The 22,134-nt window shown below is 38.7% G+C and overlaps 2 protein-coding genes across 2 annotated transcripts in view; both read left to right on the top strand.

The window, feature by feature from the left end:
• Positions 1–17,634, top strand: part of atp6v1ba (ATPase, H+ transporting, lysosomal, V1 subunit B, member a) — a 32,638-nt gene extending 15,004 nt beyond the window's left edge. The window contains exons 2-14 of the mRNA XM_026356352.1: positions 947–1,002; positions 1,418–1,516; positions 2,022–2,115; positions 2,716–2,793; positions 3,666–3,805; positions 7,636–7,737; positions 8,372–8,469; positions 8,728–8,851; positions 11,084–11,234; positions 11,867–11,949; positions 12,662–12,766; positions 13,565–13,694; positions 16,590–17,634. Of these exons, the coding sequence (XP_026212137.1) occupies positions 947–1,002; positions 1,418–1,516; positions 2,022–2,115; positions 2,716–2,793; positions 3,666–3,805; positions 7,636–7,737; positions 8,372–8,469; positions 8,728–8,851; positions 11,084–11,234; positions 11,867–11,949; positions 12,662–12,766; positions 13,565–13,694; positions 16,590–16,732 (1,403 nt within the window). The 3' untranslated portion in view covers positions 16,733–17,634. The remainder of the gene's footprint in view (positions 1–946; positions 1,003–1,417; positions 1,517–2,021; positions 2,116–2,715; positions 2,794–3,665; positions 3,806–7,635; positions 7,738–8,371; positions 8,470–8,727; positions 8,852–11,083; positions 11,235–11,866; positions 11,950–12,661; positions 12,767–13,564; positions 13,695–16,589) is intronic.
• Positions 17,635–19,645: 2,011 nt separating this feature from the next.
• The window catches only part of shtn1 (shootin 1), a 30,338-nt gene continuing 27,849 nt past the window's right edge, over positions 19,646–22,134 (top strand). The window contains exons 1-2 of the mRNA XM_026356351.1: positions 19,646–19,728; positions 21,751–21,803. Of these exons, the coding sequence (XP_026212136.1) occupies positions 19,674–19,728; positions 21,751–21,803 (108 nt within the window). The 5' untranslated portion in view covers positions 19,646–19,673. The remainder of the gene's footprint in view (positions 19,729–21,750; positions 21,804–22,134) is intronic.

The following is a 22,134-nucleotide window of genomic DNA, read 5'->3' as shown; positions in this document are numbered from 1 at the left end:
ATATATTATGGATGTTCTCATTAAGAAACATCTTTAAGTACTGTAGTCAGGATGGGGTCTAATAAACATGTTGATGCTTTGGATGAAGTAATAGTTGAAATTAACTTAGCAAGATCTATGGGTTAAGGTTAGGGTTAGTCAAAGTATGACTGAGGTCTTGTAAACAATTCTAGAGTTGAGGATCCATCAATGACAGTTGCATTAAGTGACCTTCAAGAGTTAAATTGTGTAAATAAAAACAGTAGCTTCTAGCCAAGCACCAGTCTTATGATCAACGTTTTGCATGCCTGAGGGATGTTTGAAAAAGGCTTAGTAAAAAAGCTTAAAAGGTCTGTATCTCACACATCGTTCTTTCAGTACTGACAGAATTGTACTCAAATTAAGGCGTCTTTAAGTCTTAAAAGTGTAACATAAATATAGCTTCTCATTATTTTACTTTAAATTGTAAGCGCTGAACCACTGAGTCTGAAGAACAGAAAATATACAACTGTCCAAATAGGGTCTAGATGCTATTTCATGAGTAGTTTTTACTGAGCTCTAGTATGTACTTTCAGCACATCTTGCTTCAGTTATTATGGTTTAATGTTGGGGAAGGCCACCTTTTTCTACTAACCTTCCTCATGGATGACCCTTCATTTGGTACTCAATTATTGTGAGGCTCAGAACTAACCATGCTCCTGTGTAATTGTACTCACTGTATGTGGACAAGTAGATTTCATGCATTTTTCCTGACATTTGCTTGCCTATGACATTTGGGTCTGGAAGTGCATGTAAGCTGTTTAAATCTCACCTTGAAAGGTCAGCTTGTGATTATTAACAGTATTAACAGGAGGTCTGCTTGTTCCCATGTTGATTGGTGGCTTTCAGCTGCACCACGAAAAGGCGATATTGTCAGTATTGCCTGTGCTTTTTTTCTGTCATGAATGCAGTATTTTCTCTCTTCCAGCTTACTCTACTGTATCAGGTGTAAATGGACCCCTGGTGATCTTGGATAATGTGAAGGTGAGGCTTCTAAGATGTTCTGTTTTTATAGATCTATATGTTCGTGTTTGGGTCCTTCTATTGATAATTGACAATCAGAATAATGAATTAGAACAACCCAAAAATCATTTTCTCAGCCATTAATCACCTAATTAACCTTGTTTTCAAATCATATCTATTATTATTACTGTTGTAGTTGTTGTTGTTGTTGTTGTTGTTGTTGTTGTTGTTGTTGTTGTTGTTGTTGTTGTTGTTGTTGTTGTTGTTGTTGTTGTATTATATTTTACTAGTCAGCTAATCAATTTTGAGAATTTAGCAATGGAACCGCCTAGAGAAGCACTTAACTCACCATAAAAACATTGTTTTCATCACCACTCACGTGCAAAGGCCTCTTGAATTATTGATCTAATTTTAGTGTTAAATGTGTTTGAACCAGTTCCCCAGATATGCAGAGATTGTACACCTGACCCTCCCAGATGGCACCAAGAGGAGTGGCCAGGTCCTGGAAGTAATCGGCAGCAAGGCAGTCGTCCAGGTAAGAAACAGACTACAGAATTATAGCTGACTGACACTTATTGCAACTCTAGTTTCAGAGTCCTGCTGTTCATTATGGGACAGAACAAATGTGAACAGTAAAACAACAATGGGCAATGCATTGTGTTGGTTAGTACCTGTAGGTTGTATCAGCAGTCATGCTTAAACAGTCACCTTAAATTTTTGACACTGCCAGAATTTTGTCCCGCTATCTTTGGTCACAAGACCATGATGTTTGTCTTTAAACTTTTCTCCCAGTGTGATGTAGGGCCACCAAAGATGTCACTACATCATTTATCTGGGATAACTCAAAATGTATACCTACTTTTAAACTTAAAATGGGTGACTGCAACCTTTTTATTTTGAGTATAGACCTAAAATATGAATCTGCTGCTCCTGTGACGAACCATGGACAGAACCTATCACAATAAATCTGAATTGTTTATTGTAAAAACAATACACAATTATTAGAAATGATCATAAATATTGTGTGTGTATTTGTTCAGGTGTTTGAGGGGACATCAGGCATTGATGCCAAGAAGACAGCCTGCGAGTTTACTGGTGATATCCTGCGTACCCCAGTGTCAGAAGACATGCTGGGTATGATCAACATGATGGCATATGTAATACTCCTAATTAGTCTACAGTTCAGGCTTTATAGAGAGCTGCACACTGTAGCCCTTCTATCTTTGTGACACAAAGCAGAACATTTCATCGTAGTGCTGAATGGTGTTAGACGATAATTTCCTTCAATGTGCCCTATTTTACTTACATTTCCAATCTGCTCAGTAAATGGTAAAACAAAAACAACATAGAATGAAACCTTTTTTTCTTGGTGTTCTTGACTGCCTCAATCAGTGTGATTATCTCAGTACAGCACAAGGTTACATATATTTTAACAGCAGTAGAAAGTAAACCTGCACTTTGTTTCTGAAGTATCATTAGTCATGTCCATGAATTTATAATTACTTGTACTTGTTCCTTGTAGGCTTGACAAGAGCCAGCAGAGCCACTTGTATCTGTTAGACTATGACACAGAGTAGAATAGATCAGATTTGGTTGGAAGTGTCATCTAATTAACTGTATTTTATTGGTGTTTCTCAGTAATTACATTTTCATTCACCTTCCAGTCAAACTAAATGGTTGTTATTTAGAATTGATTTCTGCTTGACTCACATGTGAAAAATCTTCCTCCTTCAGGGCGTGTGTTCAATGGTTCAGGGAAACCCATCGACCGTGGGCCCAGTGTTCTGGCTGAGGACTACTTGGACATTATGGGTAAGGCCTCAGTGGCCTTTTAATATTTTTGTAGGATGTTTTCTACTCCAAATGGATGTATTTTACAAAAGTGCTACATAAAAAAACACACACACACACACACACACAAAATGCTGACAAAAGAACATCACAAATAGTTTGAATTAAAAAGTTATTTTACCCAGTTACCAAGCAACATTGTATCTTTCCACAGTCCAAAGGCATGTAGTTTGATTAACTATTCTGCTATTCCATTCCATTCCATTCCATGCTAGTGCTAAAAGTGGGATTGGCTCTAGCACCCCTTTAATGCTTAACAATAAAAATAAAAGAAAGTATCAGTAATAATAATCAGTCACAGGTGACTTTAGGTAAATTTACTTCTTCAATAAAGACTATAAACAAATTTGCTCAGTAAACCTCCCATCCCATTTTTCCCTGTGCCATGTACTACAAATGTCTGGTTGTGATAAACTAAAGATGGCTTTAGCTGAGTAACAAGTACAGATTAGAGATGTATAATGCTTATTGCATTCTTTTTTTATTTGTGAGGCCAAAGTTTAGAGGTACGGCCAGAAAGTTAACTGATACAGAATATAAAAAAAATGTAGTTTTTTAGTTTAGTTTAGTGTTTTTTTTTTTGTTTGTTTGTTTGTTTTAATAAAAACACATCTAGATTGTATGTCTAGATGTAAATTGAATAAGTAGAAGGTAAGCAAAATGGAACAGAAACATAATTAAAAAATATGTAAATAATTCATAAAATACCCACTCATATATAATGACCTGAAAATTTAACAAAAATGTCATCAACCCCCCTCTCCAATAGTTTATCATTATATGCTTTACAAACATATACAGCCAATGTCTCATTGTCTTTCTGTGTTTTCCAGGTCAGCCAATCAATCCTCAGTGCCGTATCTACCCTGAGGAGATGATTCAGACTGGCATCTCAGCCATCGATGGGATGAACAGTATTGCCAGAGGACAGAAGATCCCAATTTTTTCTGCTGCTGGGCTGCCCCACAACGAGGTCAGACCTACTAAACCAGTTTATTTCAACAGAGATAGAATATTTTTTTAAATTCAAGAAGCATAATTATCTTAACAGCGTAATGCAAAAACACATATTTAATAAAATATTTAAATAGGTTTAAGCAAATATCAGATCAGGTTAACTTATATAATGTGGGTTCTTATTAACAAGTTGGTGCAAAAAAATGTTATCATACAGAAGAGAATTCTTTAGTATGTGCAGTATATTAAGGAAAAGTTTGAGATAATATTTGGTGTTGAATCTTTAATGAAGTGTATTCTATATGGTGGTCCATGCATTGTATTATAGGCTGAAAATGATTCTTATCAAATAAACATGTAGCTGAGGGAGAATTCATATTTCTACAGCATATATGAGGTAGCGATAGATAGATAGATAGATAGATAGATAGATAGATAGATCACTTTATTGATCCCCAAGGGGACATTTTGGTGTTGCAGCAGCCATTACACAGAAAACATTTGAACATTAAGTAACAAAATCTTCACAACGACAATACACAAAACACAGTACAGAAATAACATACAGTATAGACAATAATAACGTCCACAACCATCTCCTTGGTCTTGCTTACATTCAAGGTCAGATGGTTGTTCCCACACCACTTCACAAAACTGTCAACCAGACCTCTGAAAGTCTGAGGTGTACAGGGTGAAGAGGAAAGGTGAGAGGACAGTCCCCTGAGGTGCTCCTGTGCTGCTGACCACCCGCTCAGACTAACATTCCTGCAGTCGTACAAACTGTGGTCTGTCTGTCAGGTAGTCAGTGATCCAGGAGGCTGTGGAGGAGTCTACCTGCATCTTCAGGAGCTTCTCTCTCAGCAGGACAGGCTGGATGGTGTTAAAGGCACAGGAGAAATCAAAGAACGTGATCCTCACAGTGCTGTTTGCCTTGTCCAGGTGTGAGAGAGCTCGCTGGAGCAGGTAGACGATAGCATCATCTACTCCAACCCGGGGGTGATAGGCGAACTGTAGTGGGGCTAGTTATGTCTCAACCTGAGGGCTCAAATGGGTCAGAACCAGTCTCTCCAGGACCTTCATGACAGTAATCACTTAGAGCAGGAGGAGATGACGGTTTAGGAACTGGCGTCAGACATGATGTCTTCCAAACCTTTGGCACCTGCTCCAGAAGAAGAAGAAAGCCTTTAATCGTCATATGTCACATTTACATGTTACAATGAAACATTGCATTTAACCCATGGAGCAGTGGGCAGCTACATGCAGCGCCCGGGAGCTAGTGTCTCGCTCAAGGACACACCTGGTGTGTGTGACGGGGTTTGAACCCCGAACCTTCTGCATTCAAAGCAGATGATCTACCCACTGAGCCACCAGGCCGCAACTCAGGTTGATGAGGTGCTGTAGAATGCGAGAGAGCTGCTCAGAACAGGCCTTCAGGACTCTGGGGCTGACACCATCAGGTCCTGCTGCCTTATTCTGATTCAGCCTCTCCAGCTGCCTCTTCACCTGGCTGCTGGTCACTGACAGATGGGTAGGGGAGGTGGGTATGGTAGAGGAAGGGGAGGGGGATGATGGTGGGATCATTAGTTTTCTGCTAGGCATCTTTTCCTTTTTGGTTTTAACCACATATGAGTTATCACATGGCCAAGTTACTACTGCTTTGTCCTCATAGAAGTAGAATGTTCAATATGATGATGTGCTTTAGTTCATAATAATTGTAACTGTAAATCCTGCTATATAAGGTACCATCACAAATGTACCTAGAAAGACCTATTTGAATTTAATTCACATATTATTAAGATCCTTTTAAGGCTTGTATGTTTGTATCATCTTTCTTCCCTTTTTGCAAACCTTTCTGTGTTAAACTTTAATTTTAAAATAGACCAAACCAGATCAAGTATACAGAGCATTTGATGAGTCTCCAAAATGTGGACAGGTGCATCCTGTTTGTTAGAATCTTTCTTGATGTGGATAAGGTACTTCAGAAGAAGAGCATCTCTGCTGAGATGTTAGAGGTCACAATCTCAGTAACACTCCATCAGTCAGGCCTCTATTGTAGATTGGTTAGTTGCCACACATAAGCCACATCATGTATTTAAATGACTTTCAGAGCATGAGGACGAAGACTCTGTCGTCTATTCATCCTGTGGTTTGGAATACCTAAATGTAAACATGAGAGCTTTTGATTTATTTTTCTATTTGGTTCTGTGACCGTTTGATAATAGGACTTGATTTTTCAGGTCATTGACGTATTTCAGGTGTTTTCCTCACTATGGTGTCACAACAGTTTTAGTTCTGCTTTGTTTTTTTTTATGATTCACAATACTATTTCACAAATCAGTGAAGTCCTACTTCCTTGATTTCTATGGAACATTGTAGTTCAAGTGAAGTAAAACAAATCGTTCATTGCTGTGTTTACTACATGATCTGTGCACATAACAATACATAACAATCAATGGCTTCTGTGTCCGTTCATGTGATTAATATGTTACCTTTCAAGAAAGCGGAGGCTCAGCTAAACTCATTGTGCTTTTGTGACATTGACTGAACCCTGGTTTTTGTAACCCTGTATTTTAATCATGCTGACAGACAACACACAGCTTTGTTGTGGCTGGGTGGAAATTAAACAAGATCAGGTCACACTGAAAGACGGTGGGGGATCTGTTATTTCCTGCTAGATTGTCACTGTACACTAGTTGAAGTGGAACTTGCTTTGGAAATTGTCCCAAAGCAAAGATGAAATAAACGGTGGCCATACAGACGACCCCGTTGTATACAACTGAAATAAACTGACTGATCTTTCGGTCTGAATCTAGTGAAGCTCCAGCACAGCTGAGGTTTCTTGAATGACAGGCCATTGGTTGTTGTTGATGCACTTCGGCTAAAAAGAAGAGGATTTAGAAGCTAGCGTTGACCCCTGATAGGCCTCTATCAATGCTCAGGGACAACATTCGATTGCTGTCTCAGAATGGAAAACCATTGTTAGACAGTAAGAACATTGTACTTCTTTGTATATTTCGGGAGTGTATTAATAGCCAATGAAACACTATTTTTAAGTTATGACTTACACAAATGTAGAACCTTGACACTGCAAACATGACTGAGAATTAGATTTTTTCCCAGAAGAAGATGTTAAAGATGTTCCTATGTAAGAAAGAGTAGTAAAAACATAAATCATGAATAATACAATTTTGTGCATGCTGATTCTGGAGTAATGGTGGAAGTGGTGGCCCAGTTGTCCCTGGTAGTTTTCCTCACCCTACTTTTCACTCTAGCATCATCAGAGTACAATCCTGCTATGGAATACATGAATCATTTATAAAACATTCGGAGGTAAATGGACTATGTGAATTTTTTACAGTATTTTAACAGGCTTGGATTTTTTTAAAACAGTTGTTCAGCTTTTGGACTGATGATATGTGCAGATTCAAGCTGCAGAAGAACTTGAACAGTGAATCACGTAACTTTCGATAGTTAATAATATTAATTGTACATTTATTTCTGGAGCTGAAATAGCTCTGTGAAACGGACTACAGATAGCAAAGGGGAGTCAAAGAGCTTTTGGTCTTTTTATAGGTTTGTTGACATTAAAAAAATATAGAAAAATGCATTGGGTTTCCTTTAATATCATCCTCTCACCATATATCAATATATTATTTCATACACAGTAATCTTAATGTCTTATTGAGCCCTGCTCAATGACTTTTGAGCCATTTTGAGGTGATTTTATACAGTATGGAAAAATGTCTCGAATTGAAGATGCTAGGAACTGAACACAAACATACACTTTCCCTTTAAATTGATATTTCTCATATTTTTAAATAATGTATGTTTACTTTGTCTTCTCAGATTGCCGCCCAGATCTGTCGCCAGGCTGGCCTGGTGCAGAAGTCCAAGGATGTGATGGACTACAGTTCTGACAACTTTGCCATTGTCTTTGCAGCCATGGGGGTAAGTGGGCAGACTGCAGCAGTTAGTGGACACCTTTATTTACCCCATCTGTGATTCTAATCTCCCTCTTAACCCTGTTGTGACACCTTGTCCCCTCTCCTCCAGTTTGCTTTATGTCTTTTATTCACAAGGTGATTTAACCTTTAAGCCCCTCTTGTTATTTCTGCACCTCTGACCATATCCCAAGGCCCTCTAGACAGGTTACTAATTCAACAAGTCCTTTAACACTGGCACCCCCGCAGTATCAAGTTTTCTCCTCCTCAGCTGCTTCCCTGCTGTAAATCCCCAATGGTGACACATTGACCTCCACCAAATACACACACATACACACATGCTTCACTTTACTCACTGCTGACTCTTCGTTCTTGTACTTCTCCAACAATAAACATCCTGTTGTCAATAGTTGAAGAGGAGAGTTAAAAACGGTATTAATCAGGTCTTAATCCTGTAAATAGATGTCTTTCTTTGACAGGTTTTAGTCATATTTTGTTATTTTGATTTAACTGTAATGGTTTGTATGATATTTAAAATTTGATGTCTAAAAAGGGGCTTATGTTCAATAATTTCTCAAAGTGAATGAAGATCTTGCACCAAATGTCCCTGTCCTATATTATTAACTTGTGCTATTTGTCAGGTCAACATGGAGACTGCTCGCTTCTTCAAGTCTGATTTTGAGGAGAACGGCTCCATGGACAACGTTTGTCTTTTCCTGAACTTGGCCAATGACCCCACGTAAGATACAGTCAGAAACGGCCTCAGCATGTGAAAGCAGTAATTGTGCCAGCTGCTTCCAGATTTTGTATTGTGTTTAAGTTATTCTGTTCTGTTCAATCAGAGATGATATTTCATGTCAGAATCAGTTATGTTTACTGGCTGGATATTCATAAATCTAAAATGTCTTGAGTACATTTTTGCCTTAGCTCCTTCAGCCAGCTGTAAAACAGCTTAATGTGGATATTAAAATAATTAAGAGTTTCTGTGACCAACCAGCATTGAGCGTATCATCACCCCTCGCCTGGCGCTGACCACAGCAGAGTACCTGGCCTACCAGTGTGAGAAGCACGTCTTGGTCATCCTAACTGACATGAGTTCCTACGCTGAAGCTCTGAGAGAGGTACAACTACCAGCTGTCTTGCACATGTTCATTAAACTGGTCACATTTTGGTCGGAAAAAGTTAAATGTATAAGAACTCATAAAATGAGCTCTGGTTGTACTTAAAAAAGGTGATTTTATCTACAAGTAGTAAGTAGACACAACAAAACCTGTTGAAGAAGTGCTTATTATGTAGAGTTTATTGTGTTATCCACATGAGCAATAAGATCAGTTCATTTATTTTCAGTCGATATAAGGCAGTTATGGGAACACTGACTATATGGAGGTGTCAGGTATAAAGCCTCTCACATCAACAGTTAAGCTACTTGTATATGTGTATATTTTATTTTATTTTTATTTTATCATACTTGTATAATATATTATATATATTTTTCGTGATCTTAACAAATCCCATCAACACAATAAGTTTGTTTTTTCATCTCAGGACTTTTTTTTGTGTAACTTGTGTTTCTTAACACCAAGCCCACTAGTACTTACAGTAATCAGGACATAAATCTTGGCTAATGACTCACAGATGGTTGCTTTTTTTTTTTTTTTTTGTGAAGAACTGGCAGTCATTTTGTAAAACACTGTATTAGAAGTAAGTATTAAAACTGGGATAAATTGTCAATTTCTCAGGCTATAATCACCATTGATTATGTGAGATATTGGCAAATAAAATTGGCAAGTCTCCATGGATGTCCACTGAGTATCAGTGGTCGAAACAGGTGTTCAGTTAAAAGTAGTTTTGGTTTTGTTTTTGTTTTTTAGCTGAAGGTATGTCTGGCTCACTATCATTCTTCTGTTATCTTAAAACACTGGACTATTCCTAGATGTCTGGTAAAATAAAATAACACTACTCTCACCAGGGTGCAGCAGCAGTTATAGCACCAGACCATGAGGCAGTGTGACACAAAACGCATCGCTATAAATTCTCTGCAGCATTAGCACAAAGGTGATAGAATCACTCAAGTCCTGCTGAAAGGGAGGATAATGTGCCCTTCATTCCTGTAGGAAATACCTTAACTTCATTATTGTTGGCTTGGCTTTAAAAAGGAAATGTCCCCCTCTCTGCCCCTCCACCTTTCTCCTTGTGGTGAGGAGTAAGGCCCTCTCTGCTCACTCTTTTGCGTCTCTTTAATAATCCTTTTATGTTGTACAGTTTGCTGTCTCAATATGCTGGCAGCACAAAGTGGGGTTTAAATGGTACATGTGCATTTTCCCTTCTTGCATTTGCTGTCCATAACCTTGGCACATCCACACTGCACCAGTTGTCAGACTCAGGCAGCTTGATGGGTATTTCAGCACATACAAAGAGCCAAGAGGACATTAACATTTAACTTCTGTTCCTATTCATGCGACTGAAGGTTTTGTTTTGCATTGAATCTACGGTTCAGAAGTGTTTTGCCTGCCCATCAACCTTTAAATCTAAGCATGAATGAAATGTATTTTCACTCCTGTTTGCTTGGAGTTCAGTTGACTTTCGGAACAAGGATTTGCTTTTGGTCATTTTTTGCAAACAGAATGGCAACATTTCCAACCAGCTGTTTGCCTCTTCTGAACGACACTGAAGTAGTTAGCAACATACACCGTGAGCAATTCTTCGTTTACTGCAACTAGCATAGAAAAAAAGCAAAGTAAGAGTAGATCTATATATTATAGACCTATATATATATATATATAATATGTATTTCTTTGGTTAAGTTAATAGTCCTTTCTTTTACAACTTATTTTGTCTAACATCCAGAACTAATGTGTAAAGATACACTAATCTTTATTTTTATAAAGAAAAATAAAGATTTCAGGTAGGTAGAATAGCAGATCATTTTTCAACTAAACTAAAACAAGAGCCATAAAACAGGGTTAAACAGTACTACTATTTAGTAAAAACATTTTTTTGTAGTCAGTAATTCCACCAGACACAGTTAGACTAGATGGTAAACATAGTAGAGCGTCAGCCATTTTTCCCCATTAGCACATTAGTGATGACCAGCAGAAACCAAGAAATGAGAGCAAACATTGGGCTTACATTCATCAAGTATGAAGAAATAGTCTACAGTAAATACTGTTTGTTATCAGTAGTTTGCTAACATGTTTGATGCAGTATGTACATGGTATCACCTCCCTACTGTTAAGTAATTGATGCAAGAAAAATAAAATTGTAGAGAACGAAATTTAATGCCAGTGACTGCTAAAAAGCTGCTTCTTCTTCCCTTCTCTCATGTCGCCCTCCCACTCAACTGCCTCCTGTAGGTCTCTGCGGCCCGAGAGGAAGTGCCCGGCCGCCGAGGCTTTCCTGGCTACATGTACACTGATCTGGCCACCATCTACGAACGTGCTGGCCGTGTGGAGGGCAGAAATGGCTCCATCACCCAGATTCCTATTCTTACTATGCCCAATGATGGTAAGCGCAGCATGTATTGCTGAAGCTAACACTCTCTGTGTTTTAAGTTGGATCTAACTGGTATCTTCCCAACAGTCAGCCCTGTAGCAAACCTAGATTTTTTTTATATTTGTATTTATCCTTTGTTGTAATCTATTTGTGTATCTGTTGTGTGTCAGCTTGCTCATACTTACTATGTATGTTCTATTTTCTGGTCTTAAATTCCTAAATCTCAAATCATTGTTTGAATTCCTGGGATAGAATTGTGAAATGCACTGAAGACTGAGTTGCCATAGAAACATGTATGAAGAGCCTACTCCTATGTAGTTTAACAGTCCCCCATTACAGCATCCCAGGGAGGTGATTGTGTCTGCATTTACTAAACACCGCTGGTGTTCCCAAATGCTCTCAGGCTCTTGATTTAGAGTAAAGGTCTTCAAACTAGGAAGCTAACAGAAATTGGGACTGTTTGTGTCCTGTGTGTCTCATTGTTTTAACACCTGCAAATGAGTGGGTGGTGTGAATAGTGTCTGTCTGTCATTGTGAATGTAAACTAAGGCATTTAAAATTCAGTTATATTTATTGTACTGCAGCATTAATACAAGTCCTTTTTTGGAATATGTTGTGATGAAATACATTTCTGTATCTAACAGACATCACTCATCCCATTCCTGATCTGACTGGATACATCACAGAAGGTCAGGTTTACGTTGACAGACAGCTGCACAACAGACAGGTATTCATCAGTCCTTGTTTGAGGACTTTTTTTCAAAGCAACATTTATCCCACTTGGGGGGGCTAAGAACTGTCACTCTTTCATGGGTTGGATGGTCGCAGCAGTAGCTTCGATTCAAAATGCCACAGGCTGTTATGTGGATTCACATATGTACGATACATAGAGTGAGTCATCTAAACTGTCAAATGCATGTCTACAGCTTTGGTAATTTAACCAGGTGGGAGTGATGCATTCCTACTTAGACATTACCAAATCAAATGATTGGACAAGTAAAGTCATACTCCAAAAGACAAAGAGACAAAGTTACAAGGACTGGAATTCAATAAGGTGAAGCTCATGCATTGTCAGTTTTATATACCTATGTTTGTGTCTGCTGACCTGCATGGGCCTCTTTATGTAAGAGAGCTGTCACAGATTACTGTCACAGATGTCTGGTTGTGAGACTCCAGTGTGCAGCTAGGGAGGTACTTTTCAGTAGGTGAAAGTAACCTGCCACAATACGATGTAATAGCGTTGGAGGAACAAAATACACAGTATGTTTTCTTGACTCCTCCTCTAAGGTTCATACAAAGGAAAACAACTGATGTTATAACTGCATGTTTGATTTCAGTCGCTTCTACAGTTAAAATAAGTACAATAATGATAGAATATTAAAAGGTTTTCTGTGCAACTTTCAAAATTCATGCAGTCTAATAATGTGTTTGCTTTTTAGATCTACCCACCCATCAATGTGTTGCCTTCACTGTCCCGTCTGATGAAGTCGGCTATTGGTGAGGGGATGACCAGGAAAGACCATGCTGATGTCTCCAACCAGCTGGTAACAAATCTTACTTATTGTAGTATATCTAAACATGAATCCTGTAACATTGATGATTTTTCTCAATGTATCTAACCAGCTCATGGTTCCCCTTGCACTGCACGTGAATGTCCTTCTATTCATACAGTGCTATAGTTGGTAATGTGTTCATGAACACATGCATTACAAAACGTTAAACTCTGGACAGTAGCAACGAGGTCCTCTGTGTATTGTATTGGAGCATTTTTCAGGCTTTAATCAACATGGAAAAGCACTGTGTGTTTTCACCTACGCAGTGTTGGTGCACTAGTACTTTGAATGGCCCACACAGATACAAATGTTTGGACTGCAAGTCTAATGCACACATTTTCATACATAGTTATGGATACGTTGCTTTCTCCAGTAGTTGGTTTCTTAACTGTAATGTAAATTATAATTCTGGGGCCATAATCACAAACCTCTCAGAGATCTACTTGGCTAAAAAGTTCTGCCTGAGTGTCCCAGCCCAAAAGTGATTTAGGAAATATCTCAGAGCAATTTTGAGTTAGTAAAGAACGAAAATGTCCCGTTGGTGAAAAGACTGTGATTTGTGGTACGAGTATGAGAACTCACGGGTCTGTTAATTTGCAGGTTCAAGTTGATTAATTGGCGTTGACACTGTGTTTTGCTTGCTTGATGGATGATCAACTGTGGTGTCATATGTGGCTTAGAACAAATATTAATGTAAATTATGGAGTTTTTTTTTTTTTTAAAGATGTACATAAAACTATCTGATGAATTGTCATCAATGCTAATAATAATCACTCTACTTGTCTCCAGTATGCCTGTTATGCCATTGGTAAGGATGTCCAGGCCATGAAGGCTGTGGTAGGAGAAGAGGCTCTCACCTCTGATGATCTGCTCTACCTGGAGTTCCTACAGAAGTTTGAGAAGAACTTCATTGCTCAGGGTAAGAAGATGCTAACAGAATAAGGAATGACAAAATCTGAACCTTATTTCCACATATGTGAGATAGAGATGGTATATGTAAGGGTAAGTCTAAGTGTTAGCTGGCCACCATACCTAATATAGGAGATTTGTTGTTTCTGCCTCTTCACAATGCAGACTTGACTTACTTCTTGTATATTAGTGTGTTAATAGATGCAAATAAATCTGAGAGTTTATAGTGGATTCTAAGTATAACTCCTTGGCAGTGGTAAGTTGTGTTCTGTGAGGTTTATATTGTAGGTTACATTTCACTCCATTTCCTAGTTATAAAACTGTGGCCCAAGAATTCTGTTTCTTGAAAAATGACTAAATGACTAAACATGGTGCATGTATATTTTTGGGCTTGCCTCTCAATCTTTCCTCTTGAACACCAAAAGATTCCATGAGTGATTTGTCATCACAGCAAGACAAAATAGGGCAAATGGAGAGAATTTTTTTAGCCCTTTTTATACTAGTAACATTGATCAAAGTAGTGCAGGTGCCAACTTTTTTGAAAAAAAAAAAGAAAAGTATTTTAAACTTTATTTTTCAAAGAGAAGCAATTCAGTGTGCTTTATATAAAGCCAAAAACCTCTATTAGAATTGCAAAACACAATCAAACACCAAATAAAGCAGGCAAAATAGAATATGAGAGAGTGTAGATACTAAAATAAAACATGTAGATACATAGAAAATACATATATAAGCCAAAGTATTGCTGTAGTTATTTAAGACATGTTTAATATTTCTGTAAAAGCAGCAGAGCACAAAGTAACATTCTTTTGCTACTGAATTTGAAATATTTGTTGAAAAGAAAACACTTAAATCACCAATAGCACTTTGGCAAGATGGAAATAAATGCATTAAAGAAATATGTATTGCAGGACTTCCAAAGCTTGTAAAATTAACTTTAGAGATTGGTTGTGTCATTAGTGTGCAATGAGTAATTTAAAGTCAGGGAAAAAACTAAAATGAAATAGAAGGTCACAGAGGGAAGCAATTGCAGTAGTAGTGTGCGTGGCTGTCTGCTACTCCACTTCCACTAGGAAGCACCAAAATTGGAAATGATCATATGGTGGCTTTACAATGACTCAAATTATGTGGTTAAGCCAAGTTGGAATGATTTTCTACGTGCTGAAGTAAAGTGTTTGTGTATTTTGGGGCATTCTTGTTGGCCACATGGTAACCTGACCATGACAAAAGAAGGGGAAATTAAATCTCTAACTATGTCCTTGTGCAGGAATTGATGAATGGGGTATGTGCTTTTTTGGTGTTTGATAAATCACAGCAAACTTCTATTTTGATGACTCACCGAAAGAGCGGAACAAAAAAAAAACATAAAATACAACTGGTCGCATGTGCTCTCAATGTGTTCTAACTCATCTTCACAGGTGGTTGGAGGATAACGGAAGGTTTTAAAGTCACACAGCTTTCAAACAAGCAGTGTTTTAAAGTTAGTTGGGTAATGTCCAACATATTAAAAGAAAAAAAGATCAGGCACAGACATGTATGTGTTTTGCCAAGCAAACAAATAAAGTTGGCAGCTGGAATAGCAGGGCTACATTGTGCAACCAAAACCAAGGAGAGTGAATGTTTTATTTTGACAACTCACAACACTAGTCAATACTGTTTCTCCCTGTCTGTTGCTTAATTACAAAACAACACATTTTTCATATTTATCTGATGTGATAATATGTAAATGTATACACAATGTACAGTTTGGGAAATAATGATTTTGATAGAAATCATGAATGTGTTCAAACTTTTCTTTCATAAAAAAACAAAACACCCTTTGCAGCAATTACAGCCAGGCAGACCTAAGCTACCAATTTTGATAGCTTTCCTTCCTCAAGGTCCCTTCCACTCTATACAAATATCTTATTTAACCACTTCCAAAGTGCACCCACACCATCACGCTGCCTCCACCATGCTTGACTAAATGTATTAACCACTGTTCTAGCACATTTTCATTGTTCTGTGTCTCACAAATGATGTTCTTTTTGATCCAAAACTTGGACTCTGTAGACAACACCTTCTTCCAGTGATACAGCTTTTTTCTCGGCAATTCTGCCATGAATTCTTGAAAATTTCATTGCTAGTCTTAAGAAGCTTGTCAGAAGGAATTTTTTATCATTCAACAATTTGATTTGGTCACATATGTTCCTTGACCTGAATGGAGTAAATCATGAAGTATTTGTCTTCTTGCAAATTTGTGCATGGGGGCCTCCCACTCCTTTTTCTGTCCCTGTTACAGCCTGTTTGTGCTGCTCTTAGAAGAGAGTAGTTAACAGCATTATAAGAAATTTTAATTTCCCTCCCAATTTCTAGCATTGAATAGCCTAGACTGACAGGTATCTAATGAAAGTTCTTTCTTTCTGGCCATTCTGAACCTCTAACAGCTGTTGATGTTAAGATACTAAACTAACCTGACGAATGCCATGCTCCCTTGCTTGCTCCATTAGTACAACTGTTCTCAGCTGTGCAACACAATTGCAAAACGATTATCAATAATAATCAGTTATAATCATGATCAATAATTAATCTCATAATCGATTAGCCTTTTAAAATTATTAACTTGAATTAGCAGCCATACCAGAAGATTGATGCAGAGAAATGACAATTGCTAATAATAGGCCTGTCGATCTTTCTTTTCTTTAAAATAATCTGATAAAATTGTTTGTTAATTGCATAAAAATTTGTTCATTTTTTCAAAAACAAAGAAATGTGCAAGTGATCCCCAACTTTTAAGCTGTAGTGTATATGCAAGTGGTCAAAAATCCATTACTACAGTTTTATCACTGAATATTGTGTATATGTGTGACAACCTAAGTTGATATCTAGATGCTAACCAACCTGTTGGTTGTGGCCCCGCTCTTAGGCCCATACGACAACAGAACGGTGTACGAAACCTTGGACATCGGCTGGCAGCTGCTGCGAATCTTTCCAAAGGAGATGCTCAAAAGGATTCCTCAAAGCACCCTGGCTGAGTTTTATCCCAGGGAGTCCACAGCCCGTCACTGAGGCACACTCGCTAACCTTTCTACCCACCATCCTCCTCTCCTTTTATTACTTTATTTCATCTCACTGAGAACTCAACCAGTGTTGTCAAACCTACACTCATCCCAAACCTCATCTCTTTCTCCACTGTTCTCATCACCTCATATTCATTTCCTTTTAATGAAGAAATTCACCCAAGAACCTCCCCAACTCTTCCCTACCCTGAGTTACAGCGGGGCAATGATCTCCCTCTCTATAAGTGTACTGTAGCGTATCTGTGTTCAGAAGTCATGTATGGAAAATGTGGTTGTAAGTAAACATATCTTTACAGTACTAGACCAGCTCTTATGTATTGGTTTGTGTTACTTTTGGATCTCCCTCTTGTTTTCTTAAATAAATGTGATTTACTATTCATTATCTGCTAACAAGAGGAGCTATCCAACGTGATGTTACCTTGATGTGTCCAGAATTGATGGTCAACAAAATAACACCAGTTACCTTTACACAGTAAATATTATAAATATCACGGAAATGATATTTGCCTGTGTTGTGCATTTAATGAACAACCAGTGCTGCAGCTCTTCATGTCCGTGGCCTCAAGTTGTCTAGTAACTACATCTTCTCATGTCACTGTTCACAATATCCACAGACAGACAAACTTGGGCCACAAGCAGGATGTGCTGTATGCTGCTCCCTGTACCCCAGTTGACTTTTTCTTCTCTATTCTGGACTCTCTAGTTCTTCTCCTACTTACCCTGAAAACCATACAGTGGATGTTTGTGTTTTGTTGTTTGATTTGTATTACAAGATGAGTAGACAAAGGTATATATAAAACTTTCTATTCTGTCTGCAGATCTCTTTGTTGTGCAACCATAATGATTTTGTGAGTTTATGTGTCTATGAATAAATTAAATTATGACAAATCATGCCTCGTGTTCTGATCTTAGTTACACTATGATTTCTTAAATCTGCATCACTGATGTATTTCACGGGTGAGTCTCGCCCTTAAGCCAATGTTTATGTACATTTGATAAAATTAATAATAGTTATGTATTTTTCAACTGTTGAGCCTGACCTTTATATCACTCTGTATATCAGTGTATGCTTTTTCTGGCTTCCTCCTGTAGATTGTATGTGGATAGATCTCTGAAAAAGGAACCAGAGGAATAACAGCAGTCCAACCTCCTCTCCAGAATCCATATAGTGCAGCTGATATGATTAATTGATATATGGGATATAAACCATCAATAGTTGAGTGCACCTCACACACATTAAAAATCTACACCATTTGCTAATGGGAAACAAATATTACAGGGCAGATGCACAGCTCCCTCTGCCAGCTTCTCAAGCATGAAACAGGAAGTACATGTATTTGCTTTGTGAAATGGATCCAGTGAGTAACGGGTAAGATAACATTGCTCAAGTGTTGCCTGTGTTGTGTGTGCTAATCAGCTAAAACACAGCGTTCATATATCTGCTTGAAGTACTGACCTGACGCTAGTTCCCGTTTGATGACGAACTCCTGTGAAGAACTGCAGGCTGGTGAATCCTGCACAAGCACAACACTAAACACACATAACATGACTTGCCACATAAAAGGATAATATGCTTCACAGCCACTCTTTTCACTGTTAGAAGAAGTATTCCTTTATCCTCTACTTAAGTAAAAAATTGTGTCTAACAATGAATGCATGGTAAAGAATTCCCTGAACAATTAAGAAACCTCATTGTGAGACTTGATGGGAGAGGGTACATGGGTATCAGTATCTCCTGAACATTCCTGAAACACAGCAGCACTGAGGTTAGGAGGAACAGGAAGATCCCAATAGCCAACAACAGAAGGCACAGTGGCTGTCCTTGAAAAATGATGCCATGCACAATTCACTTTCTACCCAACCTTAAACTGGAAATAAACGAAAAGATCTTTGCTAGTCTTAAGGAATTTTTCAACATGACCTTTTAAGACCTTTTAAAGAAACAACAGCTTGATTTGGTCACATATGTTTCTTCTATGACCTGAATGGAGTAAAACACCTTTGGAGTATTTTAAAGCCGTAGAAACAAAGGTCCTCTAGCAAAGAGAAGTCATTCACAGAAAAGCTAAACTGGATGGTTACACCACATCACTGCAGCATCACTGGTTTGAGTCCAGCATGTTACAGTATGCCCTCTTTGTCTAAAACACATTTACACTACAACTATGTTCAAGTAAATCAAGGCAGACCTTCTAGTTTTTCGAGATATAATCTGCCAAAGGAAGAAAGTACAGCTGTTATGCAACCTTTCTGTAATTAATTCTTATTACAAAGTACTTGCACATAAAAATACTCCACAACTAGATGTGCCCTTTCAGTTTTCTACTGGAGTAGAAGTACTAATGTACTACCTCTAAATGGTAATAACAGTAGAAAGTAACACTACTCCACTGTGAAAGAGTAGGATTTGATGCTGGTGATAATAGAAATGTAGAAGTTTGCTCTCAAAGATTGTGACTAAAATGTGGACTTCCATACAGACTCTAATGAAGGCCACCAGCCCCAGCATATCAGTCTTATAATAAAGGTGTTCTACAATCTGCAGGTGTTGCTGGAGATCTGACCCTTTCACTTTGCTTTTTCTCACCCACCAGTTGCACCAGGAATGTCTGCGTAAAAGCGCTTTGAGTGCCAATTAGGTAGAAAAAGGCGGTTTGGGGGCAGCACATTTACAGACTGCAACAGAAGCTGCAGCTTAAAGGTGGAACTGATGGGATGTAGTGACAGGAGCCTGATCCACAACGGATCCATCAGCACACACACGTATTTACTGACCGATCCACAACCCGCAACACGTGAACCCGCCCCACACTGCAGGGTGCCCCCCCCCCCCCCCCCCCCGTACTGCAGCACGCGCGCGAGCGACTTGACCTCACAGGTGTGTCTCGAGGGAGCACTTCCTGTTGGCTCGCGGTGAGGACTTTGTCGCCATGGCTGCAGAAGAGCTGGAGAGACTGAGCGTCGTCGATCAGCTGTCACAGCAAGGTGAGCAGCCAGGTGTGGACGGGCCCCGTCCGAGGGAACGAGGGTCCCACAGGGGGACAGCAAGTCACTCGTTGGACCCTGGGTTTAAGCAAATATTTAAAGTTTGTTTGTAACACCACAAAGTTATTGTTATTTAAAGTATTTTCATGAACTAAGTGTAGACCGATCCGTTTTTATCTCAGTAAACCGATCTGAGTTCTTTCTCAGGTGGTTTTTACCCAACTTCAGGGATTTTCTGTTTTCAGGGTCAAAGTCCATGTAGCCTGCAGTCAGAAAACTGGGCCGAGGATCCACGAGTCCTCTTCCTCTCTGTGCGCTGAACTGTACTTTACTGGACTGGAACATGTGGGATTAGATGAAACACACATTCATTTAGGACCTCACAGGCAAATGAATGGAAGTTGATCTATTTAGCTCTTTGCGTAGTAAGGTTAAGACCTTAAAATCCCACTTCTGCAGAAGCTACAGTAGAAGGGGACAGTGGAGAGGAAAACCTCCCTTCCAGGGAACTAACCTCCAGCAGAACCAGGCTCGTGGTGGGCGGCCATCTGCCTCAGCCGGTCAGGGTGAGTGGTAAGAGGAGAGAGGAAAGAACAGCAGGGAGCAGACAAAATACTGGGAAGGTGGGTAGAACCAGTAGGTGCATATTGGAAACAAACAGCTTTGAGGCAAGGAAGAAGAGAAGAAGAAGCATGGGAGAGAGAGAAGCCACAAAATTAGTCAAGTTATCACATTATGCCTAGTAGGGATACTGCAGTGCAGAGTGTATGTTATGGCACATTGTAATCTGGAATCACAGTTCTTGTTTTACAGTCCTGCAGGTTCGCATGAAATGAACTAAATCTCAAACCATTTTAGTCACTGTTGACTTATAATAACACTGGTATTGCTGTCAAGCCAGCATACAGAGTGTTATTAGGTGGGTGCTCAAGCTGAGAGAGCAGCAACAAAAGGACTAACCTGAAAAACCCTATGGATGAAGAAGTGTTAATGCTGGTTTAAAGATACAGTCTATTGTTTTTTATTCTTGGTTTAAAAACACTGAGAAAACAGTGGTGTGGTTGAAAAATCTCTTTGCTTCATGAGAACAGTCTGGTTACATATGATTTAACCATGGTGGTATCCTTGCTGTTTGAATGGTTTGTTGTTCAGGGAGAACGATATCTAAACACACACTACAATTATAACATAACTAGGCAAAAAATGTTGGTCTTGCCAAACACTGAAGTGTTTTAGAATAACTGCATACCCAGCAACACCCACGCAGCTTCTCTGTACACATAAAAAACAAATTAACTACAAATTTTTATTCGACCGTACATTTAAATATTCAGACTAATGTGACATGAAAATAAAAACTAATATAATTAATAATATTTCAATTCATTTAATGAATGTTGCAGTTGACACCTGGCTTTTTCTCTTTAAGAGTTTAGACTAGAATAATGTGCCAGATAGGAGTCTAATATATTAAAATTGTGTTGGTTTAATGTAAATAGTCTTAGCAAAATAGCAAAATGCAAAAGTGTTGCAGCGGTCACCACCTTCAAACAACAATACAGAAAGGTTCTCGAGTAGGACACAGTCACCTCGCTGATCTGTGCAGTGTGTGCTCAGAGGTTCTTTTGGGTATTCAGCATTAAGCTCCAGCAGTAAAGGGTCTTATTTGCTGGAACAAACAGCTGATGTCAGGCTGAGTCTGTAAAATCCTCCCTCATATTAAAACAGGCAGCAGTTTTGTCTGTAGTAGTTGGCACATCTTATCTTGTTAGTGATTATCTGCTCATTTATGATAGAAAGCTGTTCCACAGTTCTCCAAACTATTGTAACACCCAGAGCAAACACTGTGTCACATGCCATGTAGTAGTCAGGTGACACAGCACACAAGCCCCAGTAGTCACTGAATGAGAAGTTATCACATGCTTTAAACAGGAACATGTGAATATGGTGTTCCTCACTGACATTTGCTTTATTGTGATTGACTAGTGAAGATGGCTTACTGGCATCCTTTGCTCCCCACAGCCCTACAGGAGTATGAAGACCTGCAGTGGAAGCACGAGACAGCAACCATGGAGGCAAGTTTTCAAATAAGTCAGTTACTGTGTTAATATGTAGAGGTAATCTAATTCTGACCACATCTGAGATGATGAATATAATTGAATATGCAGTGATTCCCACACAGCCTGCTAGTTTTCATATTGTTGTAGAAAAATGTAGTCGTCAGTACACACACGCCGCTACAGCTTGTTGTGTATGGGGCTGTGGTACTGAAGCATAATATGGAAACACTCAGTGAAATGCATCACTAGCAGCATTTTCAGAAACTCAAATATCTCAAGCTGGTATTACATATTACTTATCCTCTAGTTATCTTAGTTACCAGTTCCCCTTTTTAGACTATATTTT

Source organism: Anabas testudineus, chromosome 15 (genome assembly GCF_900324465.2).
Source record: "Anabas testudineus chromosome 15, fAnaTes1.2, whole genome shotgun sequence".
NCBI classification, from domain to species: Eukaryota; Metazoa; Chordata; class Actinopteri; order Anabantiformes; family Anabantidae; genus Anabas; species Anabas testudineus.
The sequence above is the reverse complement of the archived record's forward strand: the minus strand, read 5'-3'. Positions and strand labels throughout refer to the sequence as shown.